At 37.2% G+C, this 21011-nt stretch overlaps 1 protein-coding gene across 2 annotated transcripts; it reads right to left on the minus strand.

Annotated features, from left to right (window-relative positions):
• Positions 1–2573: 2573 nt before the first annotated feature.
• Positions 2574–14968, minus strand: LOC116163723 (carboxylesterase 4A-like). 2 transcript variants are annotated; one of them, XM_031477815.1, is made up of 11 exons: positions 14695–14968; positions 14495–14635; positions 11629–11763; positions 11370–11523; positions 11137–11322; positions 7373–7569; positions 7213–7321; positions 6204–6376; positions 6023–6146; positions 2948–3074; positions 2574–2894 (listed from the first exon to the last, which is right to left on the minus strand). In XM_031477815.1, the coding sequence occupies exons 1-11, from the start codon at positions 14758–14760 to the stop codon at positions 2705–2707; spliced, it is 1602 nt and encodes a 533-aa protein (XP_031333675.1). In that variant the 5' UTR covers positions 14761–14968; the 3' UTR covers positions 2574–2704. The 2 variants fall into 2 exon arrangements, with proteins under 2 accessions (XP_031333675.1, XP_031333674.1); XM_031477814.1 differs by having other exon boundaries at positions 7141–7321.
• Between the last annotated feature and the right edge of the window lie 6043 nt (positions 14969–21011).

Genomic DNA, 21011 nt, shown 5'->3' on the forward strand with positions numbered 1-21011 from the left:
CTTTTATGTCTTAGAATATGTGTACCAAATTTCGTTCCAATCGGTTGAGCCATTGAACCGAAAATGAGAGTGCAGACAGGCCGACCGACATCATCGAGATTTTGTTTGATTCGGATTGCCGGTGCTTCAAAACGTGTATGTCCCTCAAAAAGTGGGAGGTCATTTTTTACCAATACCGATTGAAAAAATCAAGCGATCAAACCTGCTCATGCTTCGTACTTCGAATTTTGGAACTTTTTCAATAAAACATTAAGAAGAGAAGACTACTAATTATTACTCATCATTGTAGTAGGCTGCGTGTGTGGCCTGTCACAATTGTTAATTCTGTTGACCAGTTTTTATTTTTTTAAGCGAAAACCGTGCATCGGATTGAAAAAATCAAAGGGATCAAACTTGATTAGAAATCATTGGGGATTTCAAGATTAATTTTTATTTTCAGAGAAATCAGTGGCGTACCATTAATGTCGCCAAAATTGGCATGAAATTCTGTACAAACGCCACTGGTGGAAATTAAAAAATGTGGTACGTTAAAAATGCCTCTGGATACATAGTACATACATGACAAATTTCATTAAAATATCTAAAGTGGTATTACAGATATTAATAATAAATGATTTATTTTTGAAAACTTTACCCTTACCTGTATCTCAAAAGTTAAGACGTTTAGGACATGGTTCATATGAAGTTTTCTTTTTAAAATAGACACAAAAATCGCCCCCTTAAATATGGACATTCAATTATGAAACACTCTGTATGCTTTATAAGCTTGGTACGAAATGGATTTTTGAAACAAAGCGGTCTTATGGACAGGTGAAGTAATCAGTCCCTTGGAACGTAAATTGAGTGTTATGGGGGTGTTTTATTTACAATTATTTTATGTAAAAGAGTAGCTTTCTGTTGTACATACCTACATAATTATTCAACCATGTATCTCGCAACTTGTATGAAATTCGATCATATTTTTTAATTAAATAAGGGTATCTTAAGCATGAATTTTGTAGTTTTTGTATTCTGTTGGCGAATTCTTTCGAGATAGCAAGGCCGTAAACTGGTGAACAGTAGTTGAAGTGGGACATCGCAAGCGACTCACAAAGCAATACCTTTATGTGGATGGGTAGGGAGTGTCTGTGGGGATAGAGGAGTATGCTCTCTGAATGTAATTAGTTACATGGGTTTTATATTTTAAGGAATTATCCATTATTAATCCTAGATTTCGGCTCGAAAGTTGGACGATGTAGAATCTAAAATTACTTTCTGATAGCGATTTTGTCAGTAACTTCCTAGTAGAGCACACGCGTAATAATGTCGTCGGTAACATGCAATAAACATGTATCGCATTTAATGACTGTGACTCTGATGAGGCTGGCAAATGAACCAAGGCACAGAATCTGTGACCAAGGCCATGTTGATTCAGCAAGTGCTAGAGTTGCCCATGGATGTTTTGTTGAGAAATGAATAGGTATAATTTTGAAATTTTTCTTTTAAATTTATGGTAGAAGTAGGTATATAGAGTGTGACACGTCATTATTTTTCTATTTTTGTCCTCTTTCTGTCTCTTGAAATTATACAATTGAGGGTTCTAGCATGTATTTGTTGTTGTAATTTACATTACCTGAAACGTAGAAGTTCTGTCGCGATCAATGCTATTTTCTTTCTTTCCAATAAAATAGCTAACTTATCTTCAAGGTGTCCAAGGCCAAACATTAACTTTTTTGCAATACATGATGAACCAAACTTTTTCTACATGAAACAATCTACTTATTGTTAGCACAGGGCCTTCCATAGTTTTATATGAGTAACGTTCAAGAATTTAGAGACAAGTTGAAATTTATTTGGCAAGGTAGTTTGTTTTAATGGTCTAAACACTCTCTGAACCCCCAGCGCCGAAGCGTTGAGCCCATCACCCCAAAGCCACCTCCTAAGTGGGATACCCTTTTTGAAATTTTTCTTAATAAGTCTAATAATTTTAAGAAAAACATGTCAAGAGAGAAAAATTTCCTACTAAATACTATAAGTACATCAAATTTTTAGATGTTGAGTGGTGCAGATAAAATTTCCTTTTCTACAATTTTTCTCTCTTGACATTTTCTCTTAAAATGATTCTTAAAATGCTTAATTTTATTAAGAAAATTTTCAAAAAAGATAGATTTTACCACACTTAGGGGTTGGTTTTGGGGTGACGGGCTGAACGCATCGGCGCTGGGGTTTCAGAGGCTATTCAATACCTTGAAACAAAGTACCTTGCCAAAACTCAACATTTTTCGTTTATTTTTTTATGTAGAAGAGAAGAGATACTAATTAACAAAAAACATGGTGTTGGTTATACTATAAAACATTAAAAAAATTCCTTTCGGCTCCGTTGATCAGGTGTAGGTGCATTTCGATGCTACGTCGAGAGAGTTACGGTTTCTTGTACTCATAGCCATTGAATAACCAACTATTAGATTTTATATAGTAAATAATACTTGAAACCTGCGTTTTATCTCATGGACACAAGAAGACTCGAGATCAATAGTATAAATAAAAACTAAAAATAAATCTGAGGTTTTATAAATTCGTAAATAAGACAAGATAAGATCTGAATTTTATTGGCATAAAAAGCAATAAATTTGACCTAACATAATTAATACCAGCACCTTCTGCTTAGGATATTTTTAGTGCAATTGTTTTCACATTATTCGTGCAGAAAATCAACCCGAGAGTTTTAATAGGTATTATAGGGAGGGTTCTGAAATTCTGTGAACAGGTTCTTCCAAAAGGTGAAAGAATCCCAATTAGGATTTTTTGACACGCTTAAGATTCTGCTGATGTTTAAATACTGAAAGGTACCTTGTGCATCTACAGTTGGCCACACTACGTTGTCGAGAAGAGAGTCGTTGAACGGGGTTGGATTGCTAGAAGGCAGGCAATAGAAACGCTGTACAATTGTAATTATAAAGGTACTTACCCAAACTTTGCAAAATTAGTCCACAGTCTTGCCATACGAACTCTCATTTTCTGATCTTGTTTGTGTATTGGTATACTCTTTCCAAGGCTATTCCATAAATAGGGGAGTTCTTCTGTATGTCCAACATCTGAATAAATATGCGTTGGAGCAAAACGTATATGCAACATAATCTTCTGAATTAGAATTTATTATTTACTACTATATAAACTTAGGGGCCCTGATGGTCCATTATTAGAAGTCACGTTTATAATTAAAAAAAAGTACTTATATGTTCATTATAATTCTAAAATATGGAATTGAATTTGTTTGTTTTATAATTACACTTGCTTATTTTCTACGTAAACCGTACCGCATTCCAGTTTACCCTAATGCAAGGACTATGGTTGAAGGTTGACGTGAAGAAAACAAAGAATGACGTTACAATTAGAGGGGTTAATTAGATATCGGACTAGTAAAAGCTTATAAACTATATGTGCTGTGTTAGCTTAGTCACGTTTTTGCTTTCTTTGGGTTTTAAAGATTTTGATACATGCAATGCAATTGCGGAGTATGTAATTGAACTATTTTGACGATTTATCGATTATGTACCGGTTCACTTTGCAAATTGCAATCCTAAAAATAAGAATTCCTCTTTTTTGTTTGTTCCTTTTATTAAAAGTAATTACTATCCACCTATCTATGGTGCTGATCAACTGGCCCCTAAAAAACTAAGTGGGGAAGCAATGTTTGTGGGGGCCCCAGTTGTCACGGGGCCCTAGGCGCGCGCCTAGTGCGCCTATTGGGTAATCCGCCACTGCATCAATCTAATAGGTACTTTTATCAACTAAATATAATTATAAAATAAACAAAAAGGTCTATTTGTTTTGGTCCAATACATAGGCATCTGGGGTTGTATGACCACAGCTAAAGCAATTCAAACTTTATCGATCGACTTCTCACTAGTTTTAGCCATAGAGGGTACCGCATGGATATATTGGAAAGGAACCGAGAAAGAAACAATCCCAAAATAATTTGACATGCATTGCACTTTCATTGAAGTAGTCCACTCTTCTTCATTGTACAACAGTAATATTCACCGTTCCGTTCAGTAACATTTTTTCCAGGATAGAAAGTAGCAGAAAACCATTTTCTCTTTTTTTTACGTACGGCTACAACTTTGGATGTACGAATAGTTTTCTTGAATTTGTTCGTTTTGTCTCGTTTAGTAATTCCTCTTTTTTACAATGTTCCATTTTATTATTTTTATCATTTTGTTTTTCAGGTGCCGCGCTTTCTTTACTGAATTATTTTTCTGAAGTGTAACATTATTGTTGTTGTCGCTGAACTTCTTAGTACCTATCCGTTGACGTGGTAGGTATAAGATGTAACGGGCGGTCAAAAATGAGTTGCTGTCGAGTCGACTTCCCGATTTCCCATGTAAACAAAAATTCCAAAGGTGACTCGACATCAACTCATTTTTGATCGCATAGTCGGTGAGGTACCTTAAGCCCTCGGGGTAGGTAATGAACCACCTTTCAGCTCGGTATGTAATCTACTATTAAACGTATGTACCGGTATTCCTATATACAATATGTCGAATTCGTCGATTGTTTATAATAACTTTAGTAGTACAGTGGATTGGTCACCGACGATAAGAAATGAAAACGGATGTGGCCCATCCTTTCCGGGAAAAACGATGTGTTTTGTTCGAGAATATTCGGTCGCACAAAATTGCTTATTTCCCAATACATTTAAAAATTTGCGGGACCTCGCGAGATTGACATTATAACGATCTCGCAAATACCGGGATTGAAATTTTGCTGCGGGATTGCATTCCCTAATTCTAAAAGATTCGATATTCCAGTGCTGTGTTAAGTGTGTTTTATGGAGACCTACGCGATGAAGTAAAAAATAACAAGGAAAGTGACGAAAGACTTAGGTATTGTGCAAAAGGCCACCGAAAATATTAAGCATGATATTCAGAGCAAACAAAGTTTTCAATCTCAAGGAATACCACCCAACCGATGATACAGATTCCCTTTTCTTGAGCAGGAAATACTGCTCAAGATGATTTTTTGATCTTTTAGCAAACATGGGGTTTTGCGCATCATATCACACAAAGGATGGAAATGTCTGCTCTTCTAAATGCTCAACCAAGTGTCAAACCGAATTCAATCAATTCGTCTTTGACGCCGAATTTAATGCATGTACCATAGACGGAGTCAACTCTTTCCATCAAGTGCCAATTGTCAATTAGGCATTTTCTAACATCAAATTGGCTCGAAAAGATCGAGCTATTTCCTTTTCAACAGTGAGCCCATCGATCAAAATCAATCACGAAAAGATTCATGTGGACCCATTCGTGCTATTCCGACGTATATCCAAAAAACAGACGATCAGCTATCATTTTGTGTAAAGTGGTCATGTTGTTAGAACGCATAGTTTCTGAGATATAAGCGAAAAATGGGCTTGTCACCCCCCCCCCTTCCCCCGGCTCATGAACTACAGAGAGACTATGTTCACCTTCTAACTAGTTCAAACAACGTTACGACGTCTAAAATTGTGTTCCAAGCATTTCCCTCTATACCTTTTTTTAAGTAGGTAATTGCTGCCTGGCCTTCTGTCGAATTTCCCCATCGATTCGAAATCTCACTTTCAGCCATTTGCCTTCGTAGATGCGCGATGCTACCACTCAAACACTACTTTCACGCCTTTTGAGCTTTTTATAAATCGATCAAGGTCTCGGAAACGGAATATCGTAGAACTTTCGGGTTTTCGGCATTATATTCGTACTATCGTGTTATTCCTGCTTCGCTTAGTCTACCGTTCTGTCAAATCACACACACGGCGACCGTTTTCCCCTCTACTCGGGCGCCTTTTATATCGACCGATATCTAGATAAAGGAATGCCGTAGAGCCTTTGGGTTTTCAGCATTAGTTTCGTACTGTCGAGTTATTCCTGCATCGTTTGGTTTTGTTTTTTTTTAGTTGATAATTTATGAATTTCCTTTAAATGTCTTCTTTTACAAATTGATTGAGATCTCGGCCTTTTCAGAACTTTATACCTACATTGCAAATATTTGCATAACAACTTACCTTGTCTATAGCCTGATCCTAATAGGCCCGCGTAACTGAATACATAGAAGTATACATTGGCATGTAAGCTATACAACTGCGCCGATTTAGTAATAGGACGTACAAATGCCCCATCGCTGAGAAACTAAAATTCATACCAAAGAAACATACCGACCACAAACGGGTATACCAAGCTACCTACCTTTCTCAACTGATTTTTAGAAGTTATAAAGCGCTCGTTGTTAAAGTAGTAGTCCCTGATGATTTGTACTACACGTTCTTTTACATCAGGCTCGTCGATGTTTAGACTTAACGGAACCATTTTCTCTGGTTCAAGGTTGAACTTTCCAAAATATAGCGAAATTGGTCCAACAGCTAAAATCACATCTCAATTAAATTTATAAATGGACTTGTACTTGTTTCAACTATAAAACCAGTACAGGGACGCACATAAACCTAAAATGGATAGCGAATTTTTCCCACATAATGTACTTTGGTTACTTTATCAAGTTTGGATCTCGGTGTGAATTAATTCGCAGGTGTTGTGTATAACACGCTTACAATAGTGCTTGAATATTGATGATTGTCGGAGATGGCAAATCGAAACGTAAGATTGGTTACAGTTTGAGAAATACATAAGTGAAATCTGCAGCCTTCTGGAGGGGTGGGTTCACAAACTAGTGTTGGTCAGCGGTGATTGAAACTAACAACTAACGGGAAGGTTTAGCTCAATATCTCATAGAAAGTTTGATTAGTTTAAAACGGTTGGAAGTCATCAGCAGAAAAAACACCATGCCAATTTAAAAAAAAGTGGTTCTTTATGTGCCTCTTTTAGAGGAGAACGTTAGCACAACTGAACCGTATACAAGCAATGTTGTCAAACCCTTTTTGTTGACCCTTAAAAAGTTGATTTAGATAGTTTTAGAATTTTGACCAACATTGCAATACCTTCAAACGTTTGATGTGTCAACATGACGTCCCACAACACATGTCCCTAAAAATCGGCAAGTAAAGATGGTATTCAAATGTAGGACGTTCTCTAAAGCAACTTTGCATGAACGGGAACCCTACTTTTTTTCCAAATTGTTATACTATATGTTCGTATGGCGAGTAAAAAAGATATAAATATGATCACTAACCTGCAGCAATCAAGAGTCCACTGACTTCCAAACTATTATATCCCATCATATACGGAATTTCGTGATACTTGCCTTCATTAAGTAGACTATAACTACCACGTGTTATAAGGGCGTCTGAGCTTGCAGGTTCAACACACGGTGAGAAGGTCAATTCATCAAGCAAGTTGTCAAATAGAATACTCTGAAATTCTAGTTTAGTAAATTTCAAGCGCGTAGCGTACTACATAATAACTTTTTTAATCAAAAAACTCTGCGCATCCTGGAGTGCCTTGTGATTAATCTGTCTTAAACTGTCTACCATAGTTGCCGTTTTATTTGTATCAACGCCTAATAATTTAGCCAAAGATTTAGCTGTTTCAAGTGGGCGTTTTACGAACGACCAAGAACATAGTGAAGAACCGCTCTCCATTATAGCGCCTTGGAACAATCCTGAAATAAACAAGTTTAAAGATACCCGTAGATAATCGGCGTATGGGAGTAGATAGTATTAATTTCACTAATTCTCTTTTACAATGTGTCTCAGGTTGTAGGAGTCTTTCTTAACTTTTTCGATCTAATGTGATGGAACTAAGGGACAGAAATTGCAACAATAAGAAAGCGTTGAAATCTTTTGGAAGAATATATGTATATTGGTCGAGACGTTTAACTAGTTGTAGTAACTAATTAAAATTTGCTGTATGAAACCGTCGCCTGCCCTTCCCGCATCTCTACCTGACCCCGCTGTGGTGAAAATCATCCCGCCTCCCTCTGCAAATCACAAACAGTTCCTAAATGTAACAATTGTGCCGACTCTCATCCTACCTGCTCCTTAAAGTGTCAAGTACCCCGAGGAAATCATGTTGCCACCTCCGAGATGGCCCACACCCACCTTCAACCCTTTCCCTCTACCGTCTCTGAATTCTCCGTTCCCGGATCTCTCGGCATTGAACACTTCCAACGTATTGAAGACTTCCTTAAAGTCCCCAACCACTCTTTGGTAAATCTATTTCCAGAGAGACGTGGTACTGTATTCGAGATCGTATATAGCGATTCCCGATTCCGAGGAACGGCAATCCCAGTACGTCAACATTACTCTTCAGCCCCCCTTTTTTATACCACTGCATCTCCAACATCTCGAATGCGTGGCCGCCACTTCCCTAGAACTGAATTACTGAAATAACTTTCTTCTGCTATTACAACCCCTGACCGGTCCACCTATCTCCGTGGAGCTGCTGATATTTGTATTCCACCTTGCCCCATGTCGTCCTCATGAACGACTTCAAAGTCGGGTACACACAGTTTGGCGACTCCCCCACCAATGCCTATCTGACTTGCTAACCAGTCTGTCGCTCTGGCGAGCAGGAAACATTTGTAAAACCATTTTGGTCCACCCAGGAACCTCCATAACTGCCCATATTTTATGTACGCAATCATTTTAAAGTACTTCAAACCGGACTGCTACTTTGGCACTTCCATCACGTCCCACCATCTACCCTTACTCGTTTACCGATTCATCCTTATCAATCGTAAACCTCTCTCGCCCTACATCCCCCGTCTAATCGGCGATAAAAGGCACATACATATTTCGTCTCAATATCTTGAGACGCAGACGCAGACCTGTGGCGCAGTTGAGTTGAAGCTGGACTGGACGACACGACCCTTTGGGCCAACAATCGTTGCAATAGAGAGGGGGCGGCGTTGATATACCACTTTCCTTGTTCTCCCAGTTGTCCAACAGCTGGAGAAGCACCATTAACCCCGCTAAAACCCAAACAATTTTATTCCGGCACCCCAATTTCGTGTAAGTAGAGAAACAATCCAGTGACCACATCGGCTATCCATACAAGGTACCCACCTTCTCCTTTTCAACACCTCAGTATCACTTTGTCCTGAACCCTTAAGTGACAAACCGACCTCGACCTAAACTTAAAAAAATGCGCAACCGCACCAACCTCATTTCCGGTACTCTGCGGACGCAAAACACACTGTATTGCGCTCTGAACCGCCTGGGGGTGTCACGGCTCTCTCTTGCCCCCCTCAAATGGTGCCCCTGGCGACAACACATAACAACAACACATACCGCAAACGAGTACTACCCAAACACCCAATACGAAAATTTAAATTTTCCCCCCTCACTACTCCAGGAGATTGATGACCTTCCAATCGACCTAGACTCCACTCCCTACATACTCTGATACTCAAATAACAACCATAGATGCAATAGTAAACCGATTTAAAATTTCAGATAACAAAGACTCTAGAGCCGACCCTCCATCAACAGCACACCAACAACACCTCAGCCCACCAGATACCACTCTGATAACCTCGCCGCCCAGCTCGCAAGCCTCCAGTACCTCAGGAAGAGAAACACTCTCCCCTCCCTCTTAGGCAAACATCTCGATGATATGTACATGTCGAAAAGGAACTTGCCCTTTGTTCAGAGTTTTACAAGAAAACTAAATACGTACCTACATCGAATTCATCATTTTTGCGTAAGAGTGACTAGTTGAGAGCATTAGAACAGTAGATCAAGTAGCTATATCTTAACAAAAGCTTACCACTACACTTCGCAATCTACTTGGACTATTACTGTTGAGTAACCGTAATAATATTCGAAAAGAGAGTTTATTAGTTGCCACTCAAATAATGGAAATGTTACCTGTTTTCTCCGCTCTTATCTTGCGATATACATATAACTACTGTTAATAATCAATACTGTGTGGGCTAAATGTACATCTAGACATAAGAGATGTAATCATTCAGCTTGTTCTGTCTAAATGACATCTACCACTTTTTTATACATAGCTCTAAGTATGCCACGTTTAAAGTATCCCCATAGGTAAAGTCCGTTAATTCGTGAGTAGTTTGAGTAAACCCCCCCAAAATGAGGGAAACTCGTCCTTTGCCTCAAAGTAATTTATGATCTCTTCCCTACATTGAAACAACAAACTTTAGAAGATACGTGTTACAAAACACCATAGATCCCTTCCGTAACATAAATAAGTAGGGCGCGGATTTTTAGGTGCTAAAAACTTCCAAAATATTTATTTTTTATGTGCTTAAAAACATTAAAATATTTACTAAAAACTTAAAATTATTTTGACAATTTTCGCGAAAAAAACGGAAAGAAGACAAGTCTATTATTCACCAATAGTAGCTGAACATTACTTACCAGGAGTTTCTTTAGCATTGCAATGTACAACAAAAGGCATCTCCAAATTATCGATCACAAGTGATTGTTGATTTGTCTCTGAATAATAATTTGTACTGCGAGAAACACCGTTTCACGTCACAGGAAGTAAGTCTTGCGTATTTTAAGAGAGGATTCAGGCGATGTCGTTAAAATTTACATGTTTTTAAATGCAATTGTATATTGGCTACTGTTGAAGAGTGAAGACGCGAATTTAGTGCTCGATTTAACTTAAGACATCTTACGCACGGTATGGTCTGGTCCAACTTTACAACTGTCTACGTTAACAACTGAACAAATCTGCAGTGTTGAATTGAAACAGTACCTACCGAGTCAGATAGATAAGAAAGCAGCCAGTCAAAAAATTACGGGTAGGTAGCCGCATGCAAAAAACAGAATTTGTCAGCAGGTCTAGAATTTGCGGAAGTGACGAATGCAGAAAAAAGATACCATAGTACTCACTACACACAGAAATATTGTGTAAATAAATATGGGGACAAAAAGTGGAATATGATGCACGGGAAAAGAGAAAAAAGGGATAAAATAAATTAAAAACGTCGTATTTATGTGTTTTTTATGAATATCTTTGAAATATGTATTCACATAAAAATAAACCAAAAATATGTGTTTTTATGTGAAATAAAACTTCGTTTTTGAGTTACTTTTGGTTCATCCGGGACTTCTAACACAGTTTGGGCCTTCTATTGATACGCAAAAAAAATATTTATTTACCTAAGAATCCGCCCCCTATAAATAACTATTAAGTTCTTGCCTTTGAATATTTAACAACCAATTGGAATTTGGAAGAAATAACCCTTTTGTAATACCTTTAGTAACTGCGAGTTGGGACAGGTACGATACACTGGCAGCACCGGCACTCTCTCCAAAAAGAGTTACGCGACCTGGATTTCCCCCAAAAGAAACGATATTTTTATTAACCCATTGTAAGGCCAACAACTGGTCCTTTATTCCATAATTTCCGGGTGCACTGGCGTCTTCAGTACCGAGGAACCCTACAAAAATTAAATTACTCCACCGTATGCAGCTAACATTGCCATACCAAATACACCAAGGCGGTAGTTTATGGTGACTACTATGACATTCTCATTTAATAGGAAGTCGGGACCATAGAATTTATAGCTATTGGATCCTCTTACGAAAGCACCACCGTAAATCCACACCATTACAGGTAGTAATTCAGAATTTCCCCTTAACTGAAATTAAATATAAGTATACAACGACACGTCATGTCTTGGAGGAGTTTTGCACTATTTTACATTCCCTTCTACTACAATAATAAAGAAATTGCAAAATCTTACGTGAGGTCTGTACACGTTCAAATACAGGCAATCTTCACATCCTCCTTCAAATCGCGTCTGTTGAAGGCATGGACACGGATCTGTGGACGAATCGATAACTATCTGCATTTCTGTTTCCGTTAATGTAAGTGGTGCCTACATCAATGGAAAGATTATCACAACCAATATCTCATCGAAATTTAGTGCCTGAACCAAGTTAAAAGCTAACGATCAGGATATGTCACCCCTATAAATCATATATGATGAATACGCAAGCACCCAGACCTACAAAAGCGTGAAGGAAAACTTCAAGGGGTTCCAATTATGTAAAGACCTCTGATTTTCTCGTTTGAGGTGGCCGAAAGCTTACTTGCTTTTGAGTGTGTAATAAAAGTTCCAATTATACAAAAAAAGGAACATATCGCTCTGTAGGCAAGAAAAAACAAGCACAAATAGCAAAACGGCTCGCTACCTGAAACTTTGGAATGCTAATAAAAAATACTAACGCACTACATTATTAACGAGCTTCTAGCGAGTTTACAATTTTGCGATGTCTGTCAGTCTGTCTGTCCATCCGTCCGTTAGTACGATATCTCGTAAACCAATGAACCAATTACGATCAAATTTTGTAGGTGGATTCTTTATCAAATTTGTAGATCGGAGTTCGTGAATTGGCAATGTAGCCCAAAAAATAAGGAAAGCCCATTTGACATTTCCGTGAGTTATGAACCGAATTGCATGGAATTCAATATGCGCATAGCTTTCAAATTTCTTATTTATGAAGGTATTTAAATGAAATTTAATACATAACCACTTGGGATAAAAGCAAAACTACCACCAGGTTCAAAAATTGGTTTTGCACGTGCTATAGCCCTACCCATGAGCTCGTTTTCTATACCGGGGGATCGAAAAGTAGTGCGGACAATTAGAATTTTCCGTAAAACTAAACATGTATAACGTTGGTAACATACCAAAAGTCATTTATGTAAAAGCAGTGGTGGATCAATTTAATCACTAATACATAAATAAACTACCTTCTAAACATGTTTGCCAATTCCTTAAGTAAAAAATATTAAAAACTTAAAGCGCCCATTTTAAACTGTCTGCAATTCTTTTTGATCACCCGATATTTGTTTACACGTTTATTACAATATATGTTTCTGTAAGGGTACCTATCAAGCAAATATAGCTGCATAAACATTGAACGTATGTGGTGGACACGAGATTTACATTTGGTACCTAATTTGGTATTTGGATAAATAATTACTCATTTAACTTGCTAATAATTATGTGGAAATTGTCATTCAGCGTTTGTGCACTTTTTATATCCAAAGTCCAATGCACGTGTGTAACCGAGAATAATCAAACGTAATCGGTAGTGGTAATTAGCAGTTCTTCAGTAGTTGTGTAGTAAAACTTCAGTCAGATGTAAGACGCAAAATAAATTATATGACCGCAGGAAGAATGGTTCCTTAATGGAGCACGAGTTTATTACACGTTTCATTTACTGCTGCTTGCAGGATCTTAAGTTTATTTGTCGCTTTTAAGTTGGTAGGTAGCTCTAAACGGTGTTACGCGTTAAAGGTTACCCGTTGGACTGCCCAATGTTTACTAGGGAACTGTCCATAGACCCTTGAAACATATCTTTATACAGGGTGTCCCTAAAAGGTCTGTACAACGCGCTACCATGGGTTCTTGGTATCAAAATAGGACGATTTAACCCAACTTACCTCTATCCAAAAGTGCTTCGGTAACGCGCTATCTACCGCCAAAGATTTAAAAAAAAAATCGTTATTTTTATTTTATCGGAAAATGGTTTTGCCGGTTAAAATGAAATTCGGGATGTGAATGTCTAATGTAAAAAGGGTCTTTGTGATATCATCGTTTTGATTGTAGTTGCTATGTAGGTGGTAAAATACTGACCATCCACATCTGAAGAGGTCTAAAACTTTTTAACTACTATTTTGACAGTTCTGAATTTTTAGACACTGATAGACAGTTTACTTGCAAGCATTTTTTGTCTCTTGATGAATATCGCTATCTGTGATGGTTTACGAAAAAAAAAAAATTTAGGCATGATGAATGGAATGCACCATACATGCGATTGTTCCTGAAAAACCATAAGTGCAAGCAAGAAGTAGGCTATGACGATTTGGAAACCTGTGAGTATACTCCCTAACGCATTGGCGACCATTTCCACGACAGTATCCAAACACTAATAGCATATCAGTTAACTCTGCGTTACTGTATTGAAAGGCCATATTACAATTTTAACAATGAAATTTTAAGTCTTCAATCAAAACGTAAATTGTTCAAGTTTAAGAAACAACAAACAAACGTTACGCCACTCTAAGGTTTCACAGCCATCTTCTGATTTTTTGAGGAACAATCGCATGTATGGTGCATGCCATTCATCATGCCTAATTTTTTTTTTTTTCGTAAACCATCACAGATAGCGATATTCATCAAGAGACAAAAAATGCTTGCAAGTAAACCGTCTATCAGTGTCTAAAAATTCAGAACCGTCAAAATAGTAGTTAAAAAGTTTTAGACCTCTTCAGATGTGGATGGTCAGTATTTTACCACCTACATAGCAACTACAATCAAAACGATGATATCACAAAGACCCTTTTTACATTAGACATTCACATCCCGAATTTCATTTTAATCGGCAAAACCATTTTCCGATAAAATAAAAATAACGATTTTTTTTAAAAATCTTTGGCGGTAGATAGCGCCTTACCGAGGCACTTTTGGATAGAGGTAAGTTGGGTTAAATCGTCCTATTTTGATACTAAGAACCCCTGGTAGCGCGTTGTACAGACCTTTTAGGGACACCCTGTATATTTTGCTTGATATCTTTTCCCTTTTTCGATTTCACACTTACACGAAACCTCAAATCTCCAACTGGCGGTCTGGCATAAGGAATAGCGTAAAACGCATCGTATTTTTTGTGTGCATCGACAGTCCTCTTCACTCTTCCAATTATTGTCGTGTAATTTCCAATTCGCACTTTTGGTTGATAAGTCTAAAATAACAGTTAGGAGTAGCATGCTTGTATTAACTACATAGTATGCTTAATTTTACTTTGCATTTTGTTGTTTCGAATACAAAAATGGCAACAAAGATCACTAGTAGTGCCGTACTCTTCATGGTTTTACAGTAGGTAAGTGATAGCTTGTGATACTGGATAAATTTAATTGCTTGGAACCAGCTATTACTTTTAAAGCATGTATTTAGTATTCATTTGTAAACGAATGTCATGGTTGGGTGATTACTTTTTTTTAATTGACAATAAGTAGTTAATAACAATAATATCAACGTTAACATGGCCTCGCTGTTTGGAGCACGAATAAAACGGATCAAATCAAAAGTTAAAAAAAAAGAAACTAAACTAGTCAAAAACTGCGAGATTAAAAGGAAACTATACCAAAGATAAATACCGATAACCTTATATCGCATTTAACAAAATAAAAAAAGTGCGGGATTGCATTTGAAAAAAATCAAATTATATATGAAGTTTTCTAAATTGGCAAATCGATTTCTCGAAACGTGAAAAGAATTCCGCCTTCTATGGTAATAATTCTACAAAGTTACTGCGATATTCAATTTTTAGCGCATTTTTTTTTTAAATTAAAAAAATATGCTATTGTTTGCGTTTTGTCCGTCAGGACACACTTCTGCCGTTTTGAACGACTTCTAGGGGAATATAGTCCTAGAGTCCTGAGCTTTTTGCAGTAGGTAGCCTATAGCTTGAAGGTGTGCCAGACGGCCATCAAATTACGCTGCCTTAAAGAGGGGGCCCCTCATGAATTATTTCCTGAGATGCTGTTTTTGAAAGTGAAACGTGCATAACTTTTACATACGACAACCATTTGGTCTCAGATATTGTATACGAATGCATTTAGCGGTGTCAAGTTCCACTTTTGAAAAGGGGGGGGGGGGTCACGTTTTACCCTTCATGGTATTGTAATGAAAGGTCTCATCGAAATAAATTGTTTTCCCGCGCGATTCTTTTTGATATCAGTGGGTGACGGGGCCTGGGGGGCTAATTAAAGGTTTTAACGATAGAGGGGGGTTTGGAGGGGGGGGGCAGTGGAACTAGTTTCATCCGTCATGGTACTCTAATGCAAGGTCTCAACGAAAGGAATTAATTTCTACCAACCATAGCCTCCTCCTCAACCCGTGATCGGATATATTCCCTTATAGCTCCAGAACGGATTGTCGGAAGAGCGTACTCACAAAGGGCGATTAGGACGTCTGGAAGGAATATATCCATTGGTGATTTCAAAACTTTAAGAGCCAATATCTCGAAAACGGTTTGTACTCTACAGACAAAATGAATCGACTGGACGAAACATATTTATTCATGAAGTTAAAAAATGCCCTTTATCTGCACAAGAGTTGTGCACAGAGGGTTTAAAGGAGTGGCTAAAAAGGTTTAAAGGAGTGGATATTATCGTATCCCAAGTCAGCAATCCATCAAATGTTTGGGTAAAAAAAATGCATGTAATAGTATATCCATGGATCCCTCCAGTCCCTCCCCTTCCGCTAATATAACACATACAGTTTTTGTTTGTATAGATGTAATTCATTTTTTCTTTAAAGTTTTGTTAATATAACGGAGACCACAGCAACTTTAATTTCTTAATTTCAAGGTGCAGACAAGCGTTTGCTTACGCATCTTGGGCATGATGTAATTCACTCATATGTAAATATTTATGTACTTATATTTTCAATATATTTCAATATATTTATACTTGTTTTTAGACATACGCGTTTTTATATGTCGATCTGCGGCAAACACCCAGTCCCACTAAAATTACCCTAGATATCCAAATATGCAATAATATGCAGCGGTTTCGTTAAGAGAAACTAGCCGGATCTGTAGGTGCAATCTATAGATGACCTCAAGGTCAAGGCTAGACCACCCCCTGGTAAAATCTGGTAATGAACACCTAGTATAAAGTCTTAGTAATTAATATTGACGTGGATAGATTTTCTTATATTTTGAAAAGCACAATAAAGTTCACATAGAATTTTCCGAGTCCTGTTTCCCGCAAGCCTACCATTCCAATTATTGACGTCGAACAAGGTGGATAAGAATGACAGACTCGGAAGAGCATATCTCAAACGTCACAGAAGAATATCGGATTTTTTCAAATCTCCAAAGCTCACAAACCGAATGATGATGATGGCGGTTGCAATAAAAATTACACGGTGCAATTGCAATCTTCGGAAAATGAAGCTGATCATGGTAAAAGTCCCGAAACTTCAGAAATGCAATCTGATTTTAATATCAATATAATGCACATCAGTTACTTAATCAATAAACATCTTACCTCCGAAGACATTTCGAATGTACTGAAGGACGTATGGATCGACAAAAGCACAGGCCAAATCCAGACCTGAACACGAATTCTGCAGCAGATTATTTCAGAATAACAATATTTTGTCCATTTTTTGATACATTCATTACGCAAATCGAGGAACGCTTTGTCAGTCACAAAAATTTACTGAAAAGTTTCCAGTCGCTAGTCCCTTCAACCGACGTGGATCAAGAGGAGGATTTTAAACTTCTTGTAGATATTTCCCAAAATGCTTGCAAACACGATGCAGTCGCGGAATATTCATTATGGAGGAGAAGTATTTAAATAAAACCAAGAAACCAGAAAATGCCATGGAAGCTCTCACAGAATGCCATCCTAATATTTACCCAAATATATTTCATCTACTACACTGCCTGTGTCAACTTCCACAGCCGCACGAAGTTTTTCATCGCTCAAGAGGATAAAGACATACCCTTGGACGTACCTAAGAAATACAATTTCTGAGGTAAATACTAGTGTCACCACTATGTTCCAAATTAATATTGCTCTCTTCCTCCTAGGGTAGATTAAATTGACTTGCTATGTTGTCTATTTATCGGGATATAGATATATCGACATCAGACGTTATTGATAAGTTTGTAAAAAATCCAAGACGTTTGGATTTCTTTACTTATATAGGTTTTACGGTATACTTAAGCGAATGTAAAGATACCCACAACTAACAATGGATTATATAGAATTTTCTCTGACTTGTTAAATTAATTATTATTGCTACGATAGAATATTGTTTTTGTGTGACTTATGCTCGTTTGCACCGACAAAGTTAAGCCGTGTTTAGATTAAGCGTAGCTTAAAATCCATGGCAACCATTGTCGCAATAATCTTTACCATGGATTTTAAGCTACGCTTAAGCTAACCTCCGCTAAAATTTATCGGTGCAAACGGTCATTATACGGACGGGATGTGTATCCTAAATAATTCATATGCGTACGGCGTAAACCTTCCTCAAATGATCCATCTCCAACCACAGATTCAACACCAATCGGAGTGTTCAGAGGTTCAGGAGAGCTCTGCGACAGCTCGGGGAGGAAAGCCTCCCGGTGAGTTGCTTAATTAATTGGCGATCCTTGAGCGCAAAAGACGCCCAGAATAAGTAATTATATTCGATGATGCTACCATGCCACCCGATATGACCGTACGCGTAAATTACATAGGGATGTTTGTAATGAAATATGAGTTTACAGTACATTTGTCGCATCTTAATAATGAATTCTAACCAACAATTTGGCCCCCATTTAATTACCAACCCTTCGGCCCGTAATTACAAAAGTGCGTTTGTGCGTTTTTAGATAATAAGTTTATGTCTTTTTAGTGATGTGAAACCTTACAAACTTAATATCGGTCCTACGTTCATACCAGAAAGAGCATACAACATTCCACTACCTCCACAGCAATTACTGAAAGCCCATAGCACTTCTTAAAACTTGGACTTTTAAGATAGTTGTATTAGTTGTTTAGTTAATTATTAGTTTACTTAACAACCATTCCAATTACTGGGTACTTGATAAGTATTTTGTCTAAGAACAAACTTTAACATAGCCATTGTATACAAAAATATAGGCATTGGAAATGCGAAATAGAATGTAATAGAGAACACACTCCCGGCAGGTGATTTTAGATCCACTTCAAACTTTTAATTTACTTTTATTGGAATTTTTTTCCGCATTCACGAAAGGATGATTTACGATTTATAAAGTGTATTCTAATATAACGTTCTTCGATACAGCCTCGTCCAAGTACCGTCCTCCGTTGTGATGAACATTCTGATCAAATACCGAATGTCCTATAAACAGCTTTCGATTTGTCCGCCGTAAAATTGAGTTACCCTATCAGTTTCAGTCAATCCCTTTTCCGCTTTATTCAGAACTTTCGCACATAAAAGTATTATGGCACTTGGTGCTGAAAAATCAAATAATCGTAAAAATACACCAGCTTGTAAATTATGCAGACAATACATTTATGAGCTTATTTTAATACGAGGACCTGCTGCAGTTAACCGTAGCCTAGTTAACACACTCGTCATACATTAATTGTTGAAATTACTCTTAATGTTGTTTTACAATTCAAATTGTGTATCACATATAAAACTACGAAACGATCAACGTGGTCACACCTGACCCACTGAAGCATAATTAATCGCCTACAAGTGCCAAAAAAGCACACCTATTCACTTATTCAGCCTATTCTTATGTGTGGACGTATAGAACAGTATTTAAAACTGCTCGTGTACGTGGTTGCCATTGGAGATGCTTTTTATGCCATTCGAGTGGTATCCGGCAGAGAATTTAGTAATGTGTTTACTGTTTAGATACTTGGAAACTACAAGGCCTTCGGATTATAACAAGTTAAAAAGTCATTATGCAAACATAAATGACGAGAGCGTATTTTCCTCCTAATAATATTAATGCTAGGACCGGAAAAAATACCAGTAGGCACGAGATCCTTACCCCATTCTCTTTCAAATGAGCCACCTATCGTCGAAGTCTATACAGTTTAATGAAAAATAGTGGAGCGTTAAAATACATACAAAGTTTGAAATGGGCATTAATTTTACTTTTATTTGAAGTGTCTACATAATATGGAACTTTTTATTAATGCTTTCGTAAATAGCATTGCGCATTGTCTACATTAGAAATTTCATTGTATACCTTTATAAATAAAACCTACAGCATGCGTAAACGGTAATTTTGAAACCGGTAACAGTTTTAGTTTCATTCAAAGTGCCTACATATGATATTTCATTTAACTGTTTTCATTAATAAGAAAATTTCCATTGCGCAAGGACAAAACCAAATTTTAAAACTAATTTTTATATTATATTATATAACATAAGATATAATACGTGACTAGGCAAAGGAGCCGCTTGCATGCGGTCCTTTGCGCTAATATTGCAGCCCATATGGGTGTAATAAATGTTCTTAGTTTTAGGAGGTGTTAATTAGTCCACTTTTAACTTCTCAAAGCAGTCACATTTCGCCTACAAAAGAAGTAGGTCGACTCAAAAGATGCTTTCAGAAACGTTAGTAGTGCTCAATTTCTAAGGGTGTTGTAAATAAAATAATGTATATATTTGTGAAATAAATAGTATAAGGTTCTGTGTAAATGAAGATTTACAACAAAAGGTTTAGCTCGCGAACCAGCTACCAAAGCTGTCGATTCGAAGTTCCTGTCGGAACTTTTTCAATTATTCAAAATAATCTTCATAAATAAAAAAGGTAGCATTGCACATGCGTTAAACGAAATTTTGTACATGCGCAAAACAAAAAAATATCGTTATGCACGGAATCCTTGGGCCAAGCCCTTTCAAATGAGCCCTATATCGCCCAAATCGGTTCAGTGGTGTAGAAGGAGTACGTGTGACAGACCGACGGACGGACGGACGTACGACAAACAGCCAATAGCGATTTTTCACTTTGAGGAAAATACGCTAAAAATACAGATTAACGGTCCTCACACTACAGCCCCACTCTTGGGTGACATTTTGTAACGTAAATCTTGATGGTTCGCCCTGTATATTCTTCTTATTCTTCGTTTCTTGGCGTTGGCGTCGGTGTTAAGTATTTCGGAACTTACCTTAATCATACCATAGCTTTGAATCCTTTTCTATTCAAAGACCATAGTCTAAGTTCTATTTTTACACTATGATTGTACTTTTTTACTTCCAGCTAGCTCAAGTAAATAAATATGTAAATAATAGGAGATAATTGTTGATTTTGTTTTCACAGGAATGTCAACAACTTGTAATCAAAATTTGGGCAAAATATTACTACAGAAAATGATACTCCAATATGCCTGGAGGATACCCTGTATATTATTAATACTGGGTTCAAATCCCGTGCATTTAAATCATGTGCATTTAGATGCTATGTGGCCCTCTCTTTGCATTTAAAGCACTTAAGCTGGTCGTCGGGCAAAAATTCTTTATTCTTCGTCTGCAAACTCAATTACGATGAAGGATCGAAAAACCAACTCGTCCTCGAACTCACATGTTATGAATATTTAACTGATTTACAT

This window comes from Photinus pyralis, unplaced genomic scaffold (assembly GCF_008802855.1).
Source record: "Photinus pyralis isolate 1611_PpyrPB1 unplaced genomic scaffold, Ppyr1.3 Ppyr1.4_LG2, whole genome shotgun sequence".
In the NCBI taxonomy this organism is placed as follows: Eukaryota; Metazoa; Arthropoda; class Insecta; order Coleoptera; family Lampyridae; genus Photinus; species Photinus pyralis.